The following is a 17,427-nucleotide window of genomic DNA, read 5'->3' as shown; positions in this document are numbered from 1 at the left end:
CAGCCCCGGGAGCACGCGGGAAAAGCCCCACCGCGCCAATGAGCGAGCGCCTTCCTCATGACGGTCACGCTCGGGGGCGGGGCTTCCCTTCGCCGCTCCCGAGTTCCGGGAACCCCCTTTGATTGGTCTGGGCGGCCTGGGAAACACTGTAGTAACGTCCAATCAAAACGCCACGTCTCGGCCTCGAGGAAATATTCCGTGTCGGCCCCTTCCTGATTGGGCAGTTCTTTCGTGCTCTGGCCACTGGAAAGCTTTGTTTAGGTCTGGAAGGCGGGCTTTCCTGGGAGTGGGTGGGGAGGGGGCGTTGATTCTTGACCAATCCTTTCATTCCGTTGGGTGGTGACTAGCCAATGGGCCGGATGGATAGGACGCTCCTCCCGGAGAGTAGTGAGACCCCTGGTGCGGGGCGATTGGTGGCGGGAGCGATGAGTGGCAGCCGCGCGGTCCAACGGGCTCAGTGCGTGGGCCGCGGGGCGGGGCCAGGGCGGGTGCGCGGCGGCGGCGGGGTGGCTGGGCCGGCGGCGGCGGCGGCGGTACGAGGCGCGCGCTCGGGGTCCCGGTCGCGAGGAGGAGGAGGATGTGGCGCGCGGAGGGGAAATGGCTGCCGAAAACAAGCCGGAAGGTAAGAGCCGGAGCGTGAGGGGCCGGGGGTGGCGCGGCGGGCGGCGGGACCCGGCCCCGCCGGACATCCCGGGCATCGGCGGCGCCGGGCGGGAGCGCGGGGGCGCGGCGGCGGCGGCGGTGGCGGGCGGGCGCCCCGGGCCGGGGAGGGGGCGGCGGGTGGGGGGGCGGAGCGCGGCCGGGTCCTGAGGTGACACGCGGGGCGGCGGAGCGCGGCGCCGCACACCCCCACCCGGGGGCGGGCTGGGGCCGGAGGGGCGGGGGGCCGGCGGGCGGGGGCCGGGCCCAGCGAGGAGGAGGAGCCGCGGAGGGAGGGCCGGCGCCTCCCCCACCCGGACCGGGCATCCCCGCCGCTCCCGGGCCCGGCGCGGCCCCCGCCCCCCGCCCCCCGCGCCGGGCCCGGTGGGGGCCGCGGGGCGGAAAGTTTATCCTCCTCAGGCCCCCTCCGGCCCCGCGCCCCGCTGCCCCGGACCGGTCCCCGTCGGGGCACGGCCGGCGCTCAGCCTCGCCGTCCCTGGTTCTCGGCGGCGGGGCCGGGCAGTCTCTGTCCAGCCTCACCCTGGAGCCCCGTGGGCGCCTCCCAGAGCCGGCGGGGTCCCCGCGCTTCTCCCCACCAGGGGGACCCCGTCCTGCTGAGCGTCCCCGGGCCGAAGGGCTTCGTGTGACCCCTCCCCCTAACGTTCCTGGGAGGGGGCCTGCGCAGCATCCCCGCCCCCAGCAGTCGCTCCTATCCTACTCTTGCCCTTGCACCCCTCGCAGCCAGGAGGGTGGGGTCTCCGTTTCTGTGGCAAGTGATGATCTCCATATTCCCTTGCCCTTTACCTTCTCTGACCCTGATCCTCCTTTGGCAGAGGGGTCCGTATCATCCTCTCATCCTCTGTGGAATCTTTTGGGGCCTCTGCACACCATCTATTGACCCTTTTGTCAGGACAAGGGGACTCGGGCTCCCCATGTTCTTCTTCCCTCACCCAGTGGATAGTGGGGGCCTGTGCAGCTCTGAAGTCATTTCTAAATAGGAAAGCACATACTTCTTACAGATTATGCACGCTCTCCGCACACTTTCCTGGGTTAGGGTGAGCTCATTTCCTGAATACCCTTTGAGTTGCCCTCTCTCTCTTTTGGGAGGAACTGGACATTCCAGTGCTCCTTTCCCCGTCTGTCTCTCTCCCCTGACACGTCTCTCTCCTTGGAGTTTCTCGTCTGGGTGAGGGTGGTTGCCCCATCAGATATAGGGCTGGGGTCCCGGCAGTGACGGCCTGTGTCTGAGGGAAACGGGTCTATTTTTGCTTCCAGTTTACTCTTGCTCTTAGGTCGGGGCAGCATTCATCAGTTGACGCTGCCCTCCCCCCCGCCCCCAGAAAGAGGTTCATGTGCCCTTGGCTTTTGGTGTTCGGATTACTGTCTTCTGTGCAGTGAGAACCAGACTTCGTACATTCTACATTCAAGAGACTTTGAACCTTCCCTGGAAATAAACTTCCCATTTCTTTTTTAAGAGAACTCATATCCTCCTTATGGCTTCTGTTTCCCAGTCAGCCATATTTAGTGAGCCTGTTACCTTGACTTTTTCTAATTTTCTTAAATTGTATTCATGTTGGCTGGGTAAGAAGAAGCCATATGCCTTTCCATCCAGAAAAGGGAGTGTAGACACCCATGTCGCCCACATGCCATTCGGGAAGAGGTTGCTAGTGTGCTCCTTGTTGTACTAGAACCTTCCTTGGGCCCTGGTGTTGTCTCTCGTGGGATCCAAACATTTCTTTCGATCTTATAGGTTTCAGGTGAAGAGGAAATTTAGATGCTTTCTGTTTTTTTGCTGCTCTGGTTCCCTTTTGGCAAAAAATGATACTATGCATTTGTTCATATATATATATACGCACATAGGCATGTATTTATATGTGAAATCACATCCGTTACCTATACACAGGAAGTTGGAAGGGTTAGGTGACTCTCTGTACATCTTGGGTGTATATGGGGACCTTGACGTGTAAGTACATTAGCTATGTATCACTGTTGTTGGTAACTCTTCAGGCTTAGAGGAATCAGAAGACTCATTGATAAATGGCCAGTTCTTAACCACTCTTTCCTTTGTCATTTGCACTGTACTGAGTAAGCAGAATGACATCCTGAATGTCCACCAAGTCCCTGAATACACAGAGTGTCGAGGGCTTTGCCCATGTGCACCACAACTTAGGTATTCTGAATTTAGGGGTCGTCTTCTCTGCTTGGTTCTTCACGGGGTGAAGAGTTCCCATCTTGACTTCTTTACTGCCGTGTAGGAGAGAGAGATTTCATGTATTTCGGGCAAAGGATAGGGGCAGGTGAGAAGAATATGTGTTTCTGTGACAGAACTAGGAATGAATGGCCATAAATATGTCACCGTTTTATTTTGGCCATTTAAATAATTGAGCGAGGTTGTGCACAGCAGGAAAAGGTACCTTTGGGAAGGGTGGGAGGGATGAGCGCCACGGTTTGTGTATTTGGCCATTTCCCCTTGGCTCTGGGGCCCCGCCCTCCCATAGCTGGAGTGGTTGTTGGGTGCCTCACCCAGCAGCCCAGTCTTACTTTGGGACAGGTCGAGTGTGGAGCCCCGTCCTCCCCGGCAAGCTTTGTCAAGACTGCGCTTTTGGACCCTGAAGCGCTTTTCTAGCGAGGAGACTCTTCACCTGGGTTACTGAGTCTGGGGCAAGGTTACCCGGAGGATTGCTCAGCATGAGTTGTTGACTTCACGACTTTGCCCCTCAGTCAGTATTGAGTTATCCAGTGGGTATCGTACCCATTGTCTGAAAGTTGTGCTTTTGACCTCAATTTCCTTTTTATTTTTGGTTTTTAAAAGTTTTTATGCTATTTCTATTCTGCCTGCATCTATATTCAGTTGATGGAATTGTGTATTTTTGGGGTGTAGTATTAACGACCCTGGGAAAACAAGAGTTGACTATCTGCTGTATATGTTGGCATGTTCCCAGTAGAGTCCTCTCTCTTCCAGTGGTGGATCCTCTCCTGCCCTTCCCTGTACCACCGACTGCCTTTTGGAATTTTCCCTGCCCACCAGGGTGCTCCATTCCGTGGGCAGTAGAACGAAAATGGTAAAGGTTAGAGGAACACACCGGAGGTTAGTGTGCAAAGTTAACGTTCCTTTCTTTGAGTTTGATGCAGTTGCGCTTTCTGTGTCACCTGTCCCCGTAGATTATTGGAGATCAGCTTTTTCCCCTTACTTTTCCAGTGCACGGTCAGGTAGACAGGTTCTTTTCTCTTAATGATTTTTCTTTTTTATATCTTTCTGTTAGAGCATCACTCTGCCCTGCCCGCAGCCCCCTCCCCCCTTACCCCCAGCTTTCTGGACAAGGTTGGGTGACCCACGGGACATCTCTTCCCTGGCCTTTTTGAAGACCTGACTTATCCTGCGCCTGGGAAATGTTGGGTTTCTTCATCTCATTGTTCAGTGGATTCAGAATGTTGACGTGTTCGCGGCAACCTCTACTCATGGTCAGATCGGGTCAGATTTTCCTTTTCCAAACAGTAGGGTTGCTCTTGCCTCCTCTTTGAGACATCTTTATATATCCTGCTTATCCACATTTTTCCATTTCTTTAGTTTTTAGTCTTTCCTCTTAAAATAACCTATTCTTTAGAGTCAGGTGGCATTATTTTAGCTCTCTGTTTATGCTGGGTGTGGCCCCTGTGCCTGGTGGGATTATATTTCTTTCTGGCTGCTTCTCAGTTGGCCCATCTTCTAGCTTAACATTTCTTCCCTTCCTCATTCCTCTGGGCCATTCTTCGTTTCCCATTTCCAGAGTTTTGGGGAGGTACATCTTGGTGTGCAGTTGTACTTCTTTCTAATTTCCTTATGGAAAAAGCAATAGAAGGTGATGCTCACGTTCTCTTCCTTTCCCCTCCTAGTTGTGCGCGTTGCCTGCTTTGTGGGACCTTTGAATTTGGCCTTTTGGAGAGAAGTTGTTTTTACATCCACGTTCCCATCGCTGAGTGCATTCATCCTGGAGACCTTCATTCACTGAGCTTGTATTACGTGCAGGGATCTGTGTGTGCGTTGTGGGGGAGGGTTATGTGACTCTGCTTGAGACCATAGGGGTCTTGTTAGCCTTTCCGTGCGAATGACATTGCTGTATATCTTGTGCTTGTCTTTTTATGTATTCGTGTAAGGAATTCTTTTCTGAACTTTGTTTGGATTGTAATCTTACAAAGAGATACTCTAACAGTGTACTATCCCATTGAGCTTTTCCCTGTCCCTGCAGGAGTCGGGGTGGTGGAGAGGATGGAGGGCAGACTGGGAGAAGCACTCAACAGCCTTCCTTCAGACTGTGTGTGGGGTGTGTGTGGGTGTGGGTGTGTGTGTAGAAAAAAGTAGTCAATCTTCTTCCTAAATGTCTAGGTATAACTTTTAGGTCATTTAGATATATGTTGATTGGGATGCATGTATAACATTTGAACAGCAGCATAGTAGGTATTGTATAGAACAGGAAATCAAATACATCCTTTATAGAAGGAAGTGATAGAAAATTTTCTCTTATGATTAACTGGTAAATTTCATATTATCAGATAGTAAGGACTGTATGCGCTGTTGGTACATTTTCGCTGCCAGGAAGTGTTATATCTAAATTTTACGCCTAACTGTAGTGACCATTCTTAGGCTAGGTATCTGGTATACATATCACTGCTCTTGTTTATTATGTGACTTTTAATTCTTTACACTTTTTATTGGTACTGTTACTTGTGTCATTTCTTTATTTTGGTAAATAGCCTTGTAGTATTTTGGGGTGTAGGTTTGGTGTACCTAATGATGGCAGTAATGATAAAGAATTAACCTGAAGTGCACTTTTTCTTTTCCTCCTTTGTTAAGTCAGATTTCCCCTCTACAGTATCTGTAGAAACCAATTTTGCTAGTATTTCACTCTTAAGAAGAGCTCTTGTTTAAGGTTGTTGTAGTATGGGGTTTGCCATTGTCCTTTATCTGTGTGAATATGTGACTGAATATTTTCTGTGAGGACAAGGTGATGTGTGTTTCTGTCGTATTTCCATTATAACAGATCATTTTCTAAAATGTTCTGTATCTTCTAGAATCACTTACCGTGACCTTTTTTTTTCTTTTTGATGTTCTAGGTGACTTAAATCCTACCTCCCTTTCTTCCCACAAGGTTTGTTTATTGCCCTTCTCATTGTTATTATAAAAAAAAATTTGTAGATCTACTGTATTTATAGCCTTTCTGTCATTCAGTAAAGAGGGATGCCCACCATTCTTTTTGTCCTGTAGTAAGAGGCAGTGTTACTTCTTGCCGGGAGATGGAATGGGATTTAAGCCACAAGGTAAGGGGTGATGGTAGTATTTGTAACTGGATAGCATCCTCGGTGAAACCCCGTGTCCTTTTGGTGCCTGGGCCTCCTCGTGTAGAATTTTGGAAATTTTTGTTTTTGCTGCATTTAGCCAACTTCCTTCTGTTTCCTTGGCTTGATAACGATACACTTCTTTGGGCAGAGGCAGCAAGTATACTATTGATAACTTCATTTGGGGCCTTCATTCACGAGGTAGTGTGGGGTCTTCTAATATCACGCTGCCTGTCTTAGTACCATCTCTGGTCTTTGGCGTCTTTGAGGGTGAGGGCAGGAAGTGTTCTGGCTCCGCTTCTGTGTCCGTAGAACATGAGTTAGGATGCATGGTCATTCACCCCCTGTTCCAGATTATGGTGTGTAATCTGTCCTTGTTTTCTTTTTATTTATTTTTTGAATACCTACTCAGGTTCAGGATATAGTTGATCAGACGCTATTAGATCCCTGTATCTTGTGCCATCCGTGGATGTCGTGGCCGTCAGTCCTGCGATTGAGGTGTGTTATAGTTCTGTCATTAGAAAGAGGGACTTGTAAACATATAGACGGTCTTTCATCCTGTGATATTTGTCATGTATTTGTAAGGAGAGTGTTTCTCTGTATATATTGACAAGGACAGCCATCCTTGAGTTTTTTATATGGTGGGACGAAGTAAAGGGTGTTTTTTTTTTTTCCCCATCAGTATGCTGGCTGTGGATTTCTAAGGTTCTATTGCATCTTTCTGCTTTGAACGCCATTGCTTGTAGAAGGTCATGGGCCTCCTTGTGTAAAGATTGGTAATGCTTCCTGAGCATTTTTTAGTTCATTACCCTGGACTAAAAAAGAAATATTATGTACCCCACTGCAAAGAGAGGCCAAGTGTCAGCCACATTACTTCCCTTTTCACTTTTTTTTAAGAGGGTTGTTCATTTACTTTCAGCTGATTGACATACCGTAAGCTGGAATGACCAGAGATATTTCTGAAATGGTTCTTCTACATTCACCCCAATGTTTTGCTCATTCTTGGTAGACTTGCATGTTCTCTTCCACGTGAGTCCTTCATTTGGAAAAGTGCAGTCCTATTTTATTTCTCTTTTTCAGATTTAGCCAGGCCCTTCAAGACATGTAATGAACGTATCCCTTTCTAAGCCTGTTAGGAGAGGGTATCGGCAGGGGAGGAAGATGTGCTGGTGGGGGCTGGATCCCTCTGCTCTCTGCAGTATGGCTTTGTACTTACAGGTGCCCGATGTGACGTGCCTTCAAGTAAACGTTTGGGGCTGAGTTCTGAGCAGTTTTAAACACGTCACCACCTGGACACTAATTAAGTGGCATTAATCTCACCCTTGATCTCACTTCCTAATGTCACCCAAAATACACCCCCCCCCCAACCCCGGCCCAAATCTAAAAACAGCACTCATAACAAAATCCCCAAAAAGGAAACCACGAAGGCGGGCTCTGACCCTGCCTCCTCTGCGGCTCAGCTGCTAGCTTTGGACACGTTGTCAGTTGCTCCTTTTTGCATAGACAGCCTTCAGTGGGGTTGGCAGGTGACACAGAGCGTTCAGTCATTTAACAGACCGTGCCCGTCTCTCCTATCTTTCCTTAGCAGTTACCACAAGGTAAGATCATGTATTTAGTCACTTAAAAACACTTGCCAAGTGGATTTTTCCTCCTTTATTTCCACCTAACCATTAGAATCAATACTGCAATTTGTCTTCTCATGGTAATAGTGAATTACTGTGTCCCTACTTTTGTGTCCAACATCTATGAGAAAATGGGGCACTAACTCTGAAACGGCAGTCCGACTCACCAGGGGCTCGGACCTTCTCTCTGTGGCCTGCACATCATTGCGGAGATGACTTATAACTTTCAGCTAAATCTAGTGTCTGTAACAAGTGATAAACCAGATATTTAAGTTTATTTAATCTTTTTTACAGCATACGTTTAACAGTATGTATCTGTGTTATATTAGAATGATAATGCAGATACAGCCAGAGGTACTCCTGCAACTAAAAAAAAAGAGAGAGAGAAAGAAAACAAAGCCTTTTTTCTACTTTGAAGTTAAACAGGTACTATATCTTTTTTTCCTTCATCAGCGTTGATTTAGATTGCCAGAAAGCATTTCTGAGGGTACGGCAATACAATCAAGGGTTAGTCTTTTTAAAAGTTAGATTTGGTTTTTTTTTTTTTTTTTTTTTTTTTTGCGTTTTTTTTTGCGGTACGCAGGCCTCTCACTGTTGTGGCCTCTCCCGTTGCGGAGCACAGGCTCCGGACGCGCAGGCTCAGCGGCCATGGCTTACGGGCCTGGCCGCTCCGCGGCATGTGGGATCTTCCCGGACCGGGGCACGAACCCGTGTCCCCTGCATCGGCAGGCGGACTCTCAACCCCTGCGCCACCAGGGAAGCCCTAGATTTGGTTTTTAATTCTTAGCTGAAAAGTTATTCTTGAGGAGGTATGTGCCCCACTGGTTTTCTGGGGCACATGGATATCAAACCATTTGGAAGCAATAAAAAGAAATTGGTACAAAGTGGGAAGTTATCAAAGAGAAAGAAAAGATGCGATAGTGAAGAAATTACCCATTTATTTTTAAAAAATAATCTCAAAATGATGACTGTGAGTGTAAGTTCAGATCCTAAGGAAAAAAATGGAACGTTGGTATGGCTGCCATGCTGAAATCGGCAAGTACACTTATTGTATGAAGAACACTCCCCCAAATGGGGATGCTTAGAAGATAAAGAAGTGGATGGGATTGGTTATTTTAAAATGTTAAGTGTTTTTTCTTTTTTAAAAAGTAATTGAAATAAAGTAACCCTTAGTGAAGAGAATGTAAACTTTAATGGAATTTCAGTAGAATGAAACATTTAAAAAGTGAAATTTGAAGATAAGGATTTTTTATTGTGAATCCACAAGGGGGTAGTGATGTTCTATCAAAGATATTTGTGGTGGAAATGTGAGATGATCTCTTTTAACGTTTTAGATTTACAGATAAAACCGGTATGTTTGCATTTTAACTTAATAAGATCTTTTAAAAATGTTTATTGGCAAAATTGTTTATTGTTTAAATTAAAAAAAAAATCCATTTTGGGTGAATGGCTATTTTAAGCCACGTGAGTGATAAAGAAGAGAAAAATGTCCCTGTAGTTTTGTCCTCTGGAGAGGTGATCGAGGCTCTGAGGGTCACTTATTTTCTACGACTGTAATAATCTTAAATTTCCTGGGAAACATTAGGAATCTAGGAATCAGTTACTTAAGTGTCCTGAATAATAGGATTTTAGTAAATTGTGTCTAAACTTCATAGAAGTTTGTATTACTAGTTGTATTTTAAGTTCTGTCAAGAGATGAAAAATGTGAACGGTCCACATACTAGCTATTCTTACTAGTTCTAAGTAAATCAAATTTTTATAATCTCTTTTTTTATTAGTTTATATTACATCATTAGATAAAAGCATTTTTTTCCCCTCTCACATAAAAATTCCAGTAGCTTGCCTGAGGTCACTGAGTCCCACCCTGTTATATTCAGAATTGTTTAAAAATTAGGCATGGTTTGGCAATGCCAGATAGTTTTTAGTGAAGAACTAAAACTATGCTGTGTGCTCTTTTTTGAATGTGATGGCACACGGCAGGAGGAAGATTTAAGATGCGAACGAGACTCCGTTCTTATTTAGAGACATAGCTGACCATACTTTTAAAAAGATAGTACTTTTAACAATAATATGAAATATTTTCATGGTTTAGAAGTTATGACTGTTCATGGCATATACACTGTGTATTTTTCATATTTGGCCTAGGGAAGAGGTTGTTAATGTGGTTCCTTCTCTCTCTCTTCTCTCCCCTTTTTTCCCCTCCCTTGTTTTGAGCAGGGGCTTTTTCTGTCTTACACCCTTTATTAAATGACTAGGGGTTTAACATCCCCAAAGATGCACTGTTTCTTCACAGACTACCCTGAGCTCTGCTGGGAGCTGAACTATGACGTCAGCGTTTTCATTCACGAGTTTGGTTCTTCCAAATCTCTTCTCTTGCTCTGTGTTCCCAAGCTGAGTTCTGGCACGTGGACAAATCAGTTTACCATCAGCCCATAAATCAGCGATAAGAGGTAAAACAAAAGATCAGATACTGGAGTTGTTTCAGCAGAGCTGGGGTTGCTCGTGCTGATTTGCATCAGTGTAGCTTGGACAAGGTTTCTGGCGAAGCAGATTGAATCCTAAAAACAGTCAGTTTAATTATCTCATGGTTTTGTGGATTGAGCTCTGTTGTGAACATATTGACACTACATTTTTGTTCTCCCATGAAGTTCAGGGTGCTGTGCTGTAGCTCCTTTGTTATAAAGTAGCATTTCTGTTGTAATTTGGCTAAATCAGAGGATTCTACTTTATTTCAGAGAGGTTAGGCCTGCAGATTAAATTATATTCTATGCAGATTACTTTTGGAATACATTTGGATTTTTTTTGAGGGGGGAGGGATTCTCTTGCTCTTGAAATATTTTAAATAACTATTGTTTTTGATACTTAGAGTTTCAATATGTTGTGATTATAATTATGTAACTGGCAGGGCAGCTCTTGTGTCGGAATTGGGTTTTATCTTCCTAGATCACATACTCCTGTAGCTGTTGACTCTAGCTTCTCCTCCAGGGAGGTCACTGCTTGTAATTTAGTGCTGCGTGAGAGCAGTTCTTGAAGAAAGCTTGTTTGGAGTTTGCCTCTGCAGGGCCGTGTTGGAGGCTGAGCCTCTGGCGTCTGGCATCTTTCGGGCCTCCTGTAGTTGATGAATGGTGAGCTTTAAAAAAAAGTTCATTTTCTCTGGTTTCTTGGGGGTTTGTTGGCTTTCCAGTTATTTAATTGCCAGGAACCATCTAGAAGTAAAATGTGTTATATTTAAAAATCATTTTGGCTCAGTTACAATTGATGGTTAGAGATGATTCGAATTGCAACCTTTTTGATTGATACCTAGTGTTACTCCTGAGATGACTTTTTAAATCTCCTGACAACTCAGAGATATTGTCTTCTCCCAGCCTTAAATGAAATGAGAGCTTGGTGTTCCTTTAGGTTGAGCCAAGTTTTCTGGTGGGGAACAGAGATTTGTGGTCTGCTATTTAGCTTTCTCCTTTAAGTAGATGCTCTGAGAAAAAAAATGAGAGCAAGTAGACATGCATAAGCATTTGAAGCTGACTTAAATGACATTTATTATTTTCTCTGAGAACTAAATCATTTTAAAATTATTTAAATACAATCTCCAGGAAGGAATCTAATTGTAAATACTATCGAAGAAAGGAATATTTAATGGTAGAGGGTTTCCGTAAACACTCAGTCATTTTCAAAACGGTGTTCTACTGTGTACTGCTGTAGGATTTATGGAAAGTTATGGGTTTTGATATCAGATTTCAAAATATTAGGCAGCCTAGCTGTAGCGCCAGCAATATCATTTTTGTCTTACCCTGAACCAAACAGTGCTAGATGAGTCCTCTGGCCACAAAGGCTTAGGTTTCCTGTATGGCTTTGAGAACAAGTCCACTGCGGTTCCCAGCTCATACTCTTCTCTTTCAGTAGCCAGGAGCACTGGCAAACGGGAGCAAGGACCCCAGCGAGAGGTGTATTTCCTGCTGTGCTTGCTGCCACTTCCGTAGGCTGGATGCTAGAAGCCTCTCTCTCTGGCCTCTGCAGCCTTCTCTTCCTTACCAGATCCTACTTCGTCACTCTTGATTCTGGCTCAGCATCTCATCTTGCTTTTCCTAGGCTTCTGCTCTCGTATAATGAGTTAGTCGCTCATAATTTTAAGGGGATTCACGTGTTGGGTAGAGGGTAGTCCTAGTGACAGCATCTAAAGTTCCTTCCCAATCTGACTTATGATGCTAAGAAAATGAAGTTGCATGTGTGGGATTTCGCTTCATGGCTTTGCTGTGTTGGTGTGCAGCTGTCTCCTTCTGTGTAACTCTCTCTTTTCCTTTTGAGGTACTTGTTCCAGGTCAGGCCGTCTGTGTACGAGGAATTTGAACTATAGTCACCGAGGTGCCTCCTTTCTGGTATACGGAGAGGGCTTAATTTTTTAGGTCTAGCACGTTGCGAGTTAAAAATTGCAAAAGAAATTGTTAAAGTTGTTAAAGGTGCACAGCACAAAAATGTTCATTCTGCTTAGTTATTCCCTATGACACATTTCAGGTCTTTATTCTAATATGGATGAGAGTTGATAGTGTTGGAAAAACAGACTTAAATAATACACGATTACAGATGCAAAAGTGTCTGCTAACCTCAGACGTTTTATGTTTAAGGTAGTATTATTTATATTCATTTAGCTTTATTTCCTGGAGTGGATTAATATAACTGTTATTAGGATGTATCGATTGCTAGACTCTTTCTGCTAAGGAACTCTTGTGGATTGGGGAGTTTCGGTGAGTCCACTGTAATTGATCATATAGCATCTTCACTTGGGCATACTCCTGGGCTGCTCCAGGCCTGGCGTTTGGAGATACCTTGAATATAACTTAGTTTTTGAAAGTTTCTTTCATATTTAAAGATACTGAGGGTCAAGTTAAAGTTCCCGGTGTTCTTGGCAACATTCTCTGCCTTATCCTTTCTGTCTCTGCCATTATGAAATGTGCTGGCTGAATCATTTGCTTGGACAAAGCTTCTGATGGAGGTCTCTTCCTCATTTAATTTTATCAGTAACAGGCTGTTGTGCTTACAAAGAGAGCTATAACAAGCGGAAGGTGGCGAGTGGGTACTCAACATTTTTGAAGTACTTGTTTTTCTTCCTAGGGGTCCTCCATTTCTGATCATGGATTACTTGACCAAGTTCAAGGCCCAGAGGTTTATTCCAGGCACTCTGGGAGGCGAGGACCATCAGTCTTTTTCCACTGAATCTGATTATTCTACAGATGACCCATTGCTGCCCGTATGGGTGTCTTCTGATGCAAATCAGGTGATAGTGGCAGCCTTTCTAACTGGGCTGGATCTCCTTGACAGCTGGTGTGTGTCCTCTGCCGGTATTTTTAGGCTCCAGCTTCCGTGGCCGGGGCTGGAGGAGCCGAGGATGGACGTAGCCACCCTGGGGCCGCTCCAGGTGGTTGCGGGTGTTCTCTGCCGTCTCCCCTCCAGCGCCTTCAGCACCACCTTGTCGCTTGATGACAGAGCATAGACGGAAATCCCTGTTTAATACAAAAGAATGAAAGAGTCATGGTTTTCAGAGCGCTTTTAAAGATAAACAGTTGTGAGCGGTGATGGTGCACAACAGCGTGAATGTACTTAATGCCACTGAATTGTACACTCAGCGTTAAAGTGGTACATTTTAGGTTACGTATATTTTTCCACAATTAAAAAAAAAAACCCCAATGGATTTAAAACCCAATGAGAAAAGTAGCTATAAGGAGCTAAAAGTAAATGTGTGGCAATATTTTCATTACACTAAGTGGGCAGGTTGTGCCTTAAATAAAGCATCAAAATCCCTGCCCCCTACCCCGCCTACCCCTGCGCGCACGTGTGCGCGCGCGCGCGCGCACACACACACACACACACACACACACACACACTCACACACACACTAAACCAACATCAGATGGCTCTGAGGTTCATTTATATAGAAAGTGGACCCTAGGACACTTGATGTCAGGGAGGGGAAGCAGGCCCTCCTTTAGTTGGAGCTGTTTTTCTTGCAGGGAACACAAGCCGCTTAGGTTAAGTGAAGGTGGTTTTTGTGTAAGAAGGGCAGAGGCCATCTCAGCCTCCCAGGATGGAGACTGCAGTGAACTGGACAGTCTGGGAACTGCACCGGAGAGCCTGGAGTGGCCTTTTCCTCTGGAGCCCCTGGGGCTGAGCGGGGGTCATGGCTCTGCCGGCTCCCCTCTCTGCTGCTCCCCATGTCTCCTCGCAGACAAGGCTTCTCATTAGCACGCAGCCTCCTTGCCCCACCGTCGTTTGCACGCAGTGGGCAGGGGTCCTGGTCATGGCTTCTGCACATCCTGACTCTGGTTCCAGGGCTCACCGTCATCTGATTCCAGTCTCTATGGCGTGTGTTTAAAATACTCCAGACGGAGGGTTGGACTGACTCCTCTCAGCCACTTGCTTTGTTTCCAAGGCTGGGCGTTCACCCCGGTCCGGTGCACACTGAGAGAGGGCTCGTTAGGGTTGCTGGCCTGCTGATCACTTAGAGGGGTTTAAGGTGAAGGATTGTGGGAGAAGGGGACTGTAGCAGGGTGTCCTGACGCCTTGACCTCTGTCTCCATCAAACAGTGTAAAAGAAAGAATATTGACTCCAAAATGGATTTCTCATGGCCACTCACTATAGCGAGTAAACTCTTTGCAGAGAAAATGTTCCCTGTGGCTACAGCTATGAGGCGGAGCATCCTCAGCCAGCCATCCCACTTGTGTGTGGAGCAAGTCAGCAGTGGGTGTAGCAGCTGTCCCAGGGCTCGTGCTTGGAGTGGTGGTGAAGCAGCCGGGACACGTGGGAACCTGCTGGTCTGGCAGCCATTGCCCTGGTGGTTCTCAGAATCCAGGCAGTTTGAGGGATGCCAGTGTCTTCTGGGGTGTCCCATGGTTGAGATGCTTGGGTGGGCTCCCTTGCCTTTCCCCTTCTTGAATCCAGGCAGTTTGAGGGATGCCAGTGTCTTCTGAGGTGTCCCATGGTTGAGATGCTTGGGTGGGCTCCCTTGCCTTTCCCCTTCTTGTGGACGTCTAAACCTGGACGGTTGGAGACCTTGCCTCTGAAGAGGGCGTCTGGAGGGAGAAAACGGAACAGACTCTGTCTTAAGCACATGCGGCTACCCGTATGCATACTTGTTTGGCTTTTCCTTCGTATCCTTCCTGCATCTAATCTCAGGTTTTTCTTGATTTCTCATGGTAGAAGGAGGATGTAAAATTATAGTAAACAGGTAGAAGGCTGAAAGCAGTGGTTTGGAGGTCTATTTAAAAGGGCTAGTAGCCAGCACGCCATTGAAGTCTGTGAATATACAGCTGCTTAGTAATTGATGTTTCATAGTGATGACCTTGAGTGTATTCACAGAAGCAATACTGAGTATGCTCTGCCTAACAAAAGAGGAAAGTATATAATGTTTTAAGATACATAAAGGGATTTGATTCCTTTTTAATAACAGCTTTATTGAGGTATAATTCATATAACATAAAATTCACCCTTTTAAAGTATACAATTAAGTGGTTTTTAGTATATTTACACAGTTGTGTAACTATCACCACTATCTAATTCTAGAACATCTTCATCACTCCAAAAACGAAACCTCTACCCCTGAGTAGGCACTCTCCTTTCCTCCCTCTCCTCTGCTCTAGGCAATTAGAAATCCACTCTCTGATTTGCCAATTCTGGACATTTCATATAGATGGAATCCTACAATATGTGGCCTTTTGTGACTGGCTTCTTTCCCTTAGCATAATGTTGTCATCCACATTATACTATATATCAGAACTTCATTTCTTTATGGCGGAATAATACTCTTATTATATAGATATACCACATTTTATTTATCTATCCACCAGTTGATGGACATTTGAGTTATTTCCACTTTTTGGCTACTATGAATAATGCTGCTATGAACATTTGTGTACATGTTTTTGCATGGACATGTGTTTTCAGTTCTCTCCGGTATACACCTAGGAGTGGCATTGCTAGGTCATATGGTAACTCTGTGATTAATTTGTGAGGAACTGCCCGACTGCTTTCTAAAGTGGCTGCATCATATTACATTCCCGCCAGTGATGTTTGAAGGTTCCAATTTCTCCACATCCTTGCTGGCACTTGTTGTTATCTGTCTTTTTGATTACAGCCATTCTAGTGGATGTGAAGTGGTATCTTGTTGTGGTTTTGATTTGCATTTTGTAAAGGCTAATGATGTTGAGCATCTCTTCTTGTGCTTATTGGCCATTTGTGTGTCTCCTTTGAAGGAATGTGTATTCAAGGCCTTGGCCCATTTTTGAATGGAGTTGTTTGGTTTTTTGCTTTTGAGTTGTAGGCATTTTTGATATATTCTGGATATCAATCCCTTATCAGATGTATGATTTGCACATATTTTCTCCCATTCTGTGGATTGTCTTTTCACTTTCTTGCTGGTTTCCTTTGAAACACGAAATCTTTAAATTTTGATTGAGTTCAGTTTATCTGTTTTTTCTTCTGTTGCTTATGCTTTTGCTGTCATAATTAAGAAACCATTGCCTAATCCAAGGTCATGAAGATTTACACCTATGTTTTCTTGTTAGAGTTTAATAGTTTTAGCTTTTACATTTAGGCCTCTGATTCATTTTGGGTTTTTGTATGTTGTGAGGTAGGTAGGCTTCCAGCTTCATCCTTTTTTGCATGTGGATATCCAGTTGTCCCAGTACCATTTGTTGAAAAGACCATTCTTTTCCCATTGAAGTGTCTTGGCACCCTAGCCAAAAATCAGTTGGCCATAAGTGTGTGGGCTTGGTTTTGGAGTGTCAGTTCTAATCCATTGATCTGTATGTCTGGCCTTATGCCAGTACCACACTGTCTTGATTACTGTAGCTTTGTAGTTAAGTTTTGAAATTGGGAAGTGTCTGTCCCCCAACCGTTCTTCTTTTTCAAGATTGTTCTGAATATTCTGGGTTCCTTGATTTTCCATATGAATATCCAGATCAGCTTGTCAGTTTCTACAAAAAAAGGCTGTTTTGATATTGATAGGGATTATATATTAAATGGGTGGATCAATCTGGAGAGTTTAAATCCTTTTTATGGATCTGCTGTTTGGGAACTAGTCCTGCCTAACTCAAGCACCCAAGCATCTTGCCTTAAAAAAATTGTTGTTCAAGTTTATTAATATAGTAGGCTGTGTTGTTGAAAAACCTAATTCCCTATGAGGCTGAAATTGGACTTTTCAGGTTCCAAGAGAGCAAATAGTTACTCATGTATAGGTCGGCTTCTTGTGGTGTGTGTTCTTTTGATGTGAAAGTTTGCTGATGCCTTGCGTGTTTAGAAAAAATGTGGTATTCTGGTTAACACTCATTCTGATTAATAGAGAATTAACAGATTCCATTCATGAATATTTAATTATAAAAGAGTTAGAATATATTACAATAATGTGACATTAAATTTTATGTAATTGTCATTATTATTATTGTTGGAGGTGTCAGAAATTATGTTAGGATCTTGTAGTCCTGTGGAGGCCATGTGACTATCAGTTACTGTTATACTCTTAAGGCAGTTCATTTACCCAACACATAATAATAAAGTGCCAGGCCCAGAGAAGGACAGTCATGGTCCCTGTCCTCACGCAGCTGACGGGGAAACCAGCGTTAATCAAGGTGCCATGGGTGATTACAACTGATACACCGCACTTGCCTTCCTAGTGCTGTATCACGTCCATGCTATGCAGGCGAGTGTAGTGCATCAGAAGGGGATTTGCTCATCTGAAAGCTTGGAGGAGCCTTCTTGAGCTGAACTCTGAAGGAAAATGGGAATTAATTGAGGGAAGAGTGAAGGAAGGAAGTTTTAGGTAATCGGATGGCTGGTTAGGGAGATACATGGGGATACTGTGGTTAT

The 17,427-nt window shown here is 45.1% G+C and overlaps 1 protein-coding gene and 1 long non-coding RNA gene across 4 annotated transcripts in view; both read left to right on the top strand.

The window, feature by feature from the left end:
* Positions 1-498: 498 nt before the first annotated feature.
* CAMTA1 (calmodulin binding transcription activator 1) overlaps positions 499-17,427 on the top strand; it is a 913,233-nt gene continuing 896,304 nt past the window's right edge. For 2 of the 3 annotated variants that reach the window (XM_028487894.2, XM_024125297.3), the window contains exon 1: positions 499-622. In XM_028487894.2, coding sequence (XP_028343695.1) covers positions 578-622 — 45 coding nt within the window. In that variant the 5' untranslated portion in view covers positions 499-577. Of the gene's footprint in view, positions 623-3,601; positions 3,728-12,680; positions 12,844-17,427 lie in introns of all 3 variants that reach the window. The other variant, XM_055083802.1, reaches the window with a different exon arrangement.
* LOC114485959 (uncharacterized) lies at positions 4,523-7,994 on the top strand. Its single transcript, XR_003679201.1, has 4 exons — positions 4,523-4,632; positions 5,731-5,765; positions 6,365-6,450; positions 7,904-7,994. It is a non-coding gene; the product is annotated as an uncharacterized lncRNA (long non-coding RNA).

Source organism: Physeter macrocephalus, chromosome 3, assembly GCF_002837175.3.
Source record: "Physeter macrocephalus isolate SW-GA chromosome 3, ASM283717v5, whole genome shotgun sequence".
Lineage (NCBI taxonomy): Eukaryota > Metazoa > Chordata > Mammalia > Artiodactyla > Physeteridae > Physeter > Physeter macrocephalus.
Note: the sequence above shows the minus strand (reverse complement) of the source record. Positions and strands in the feature narration are given on the sequence as shown.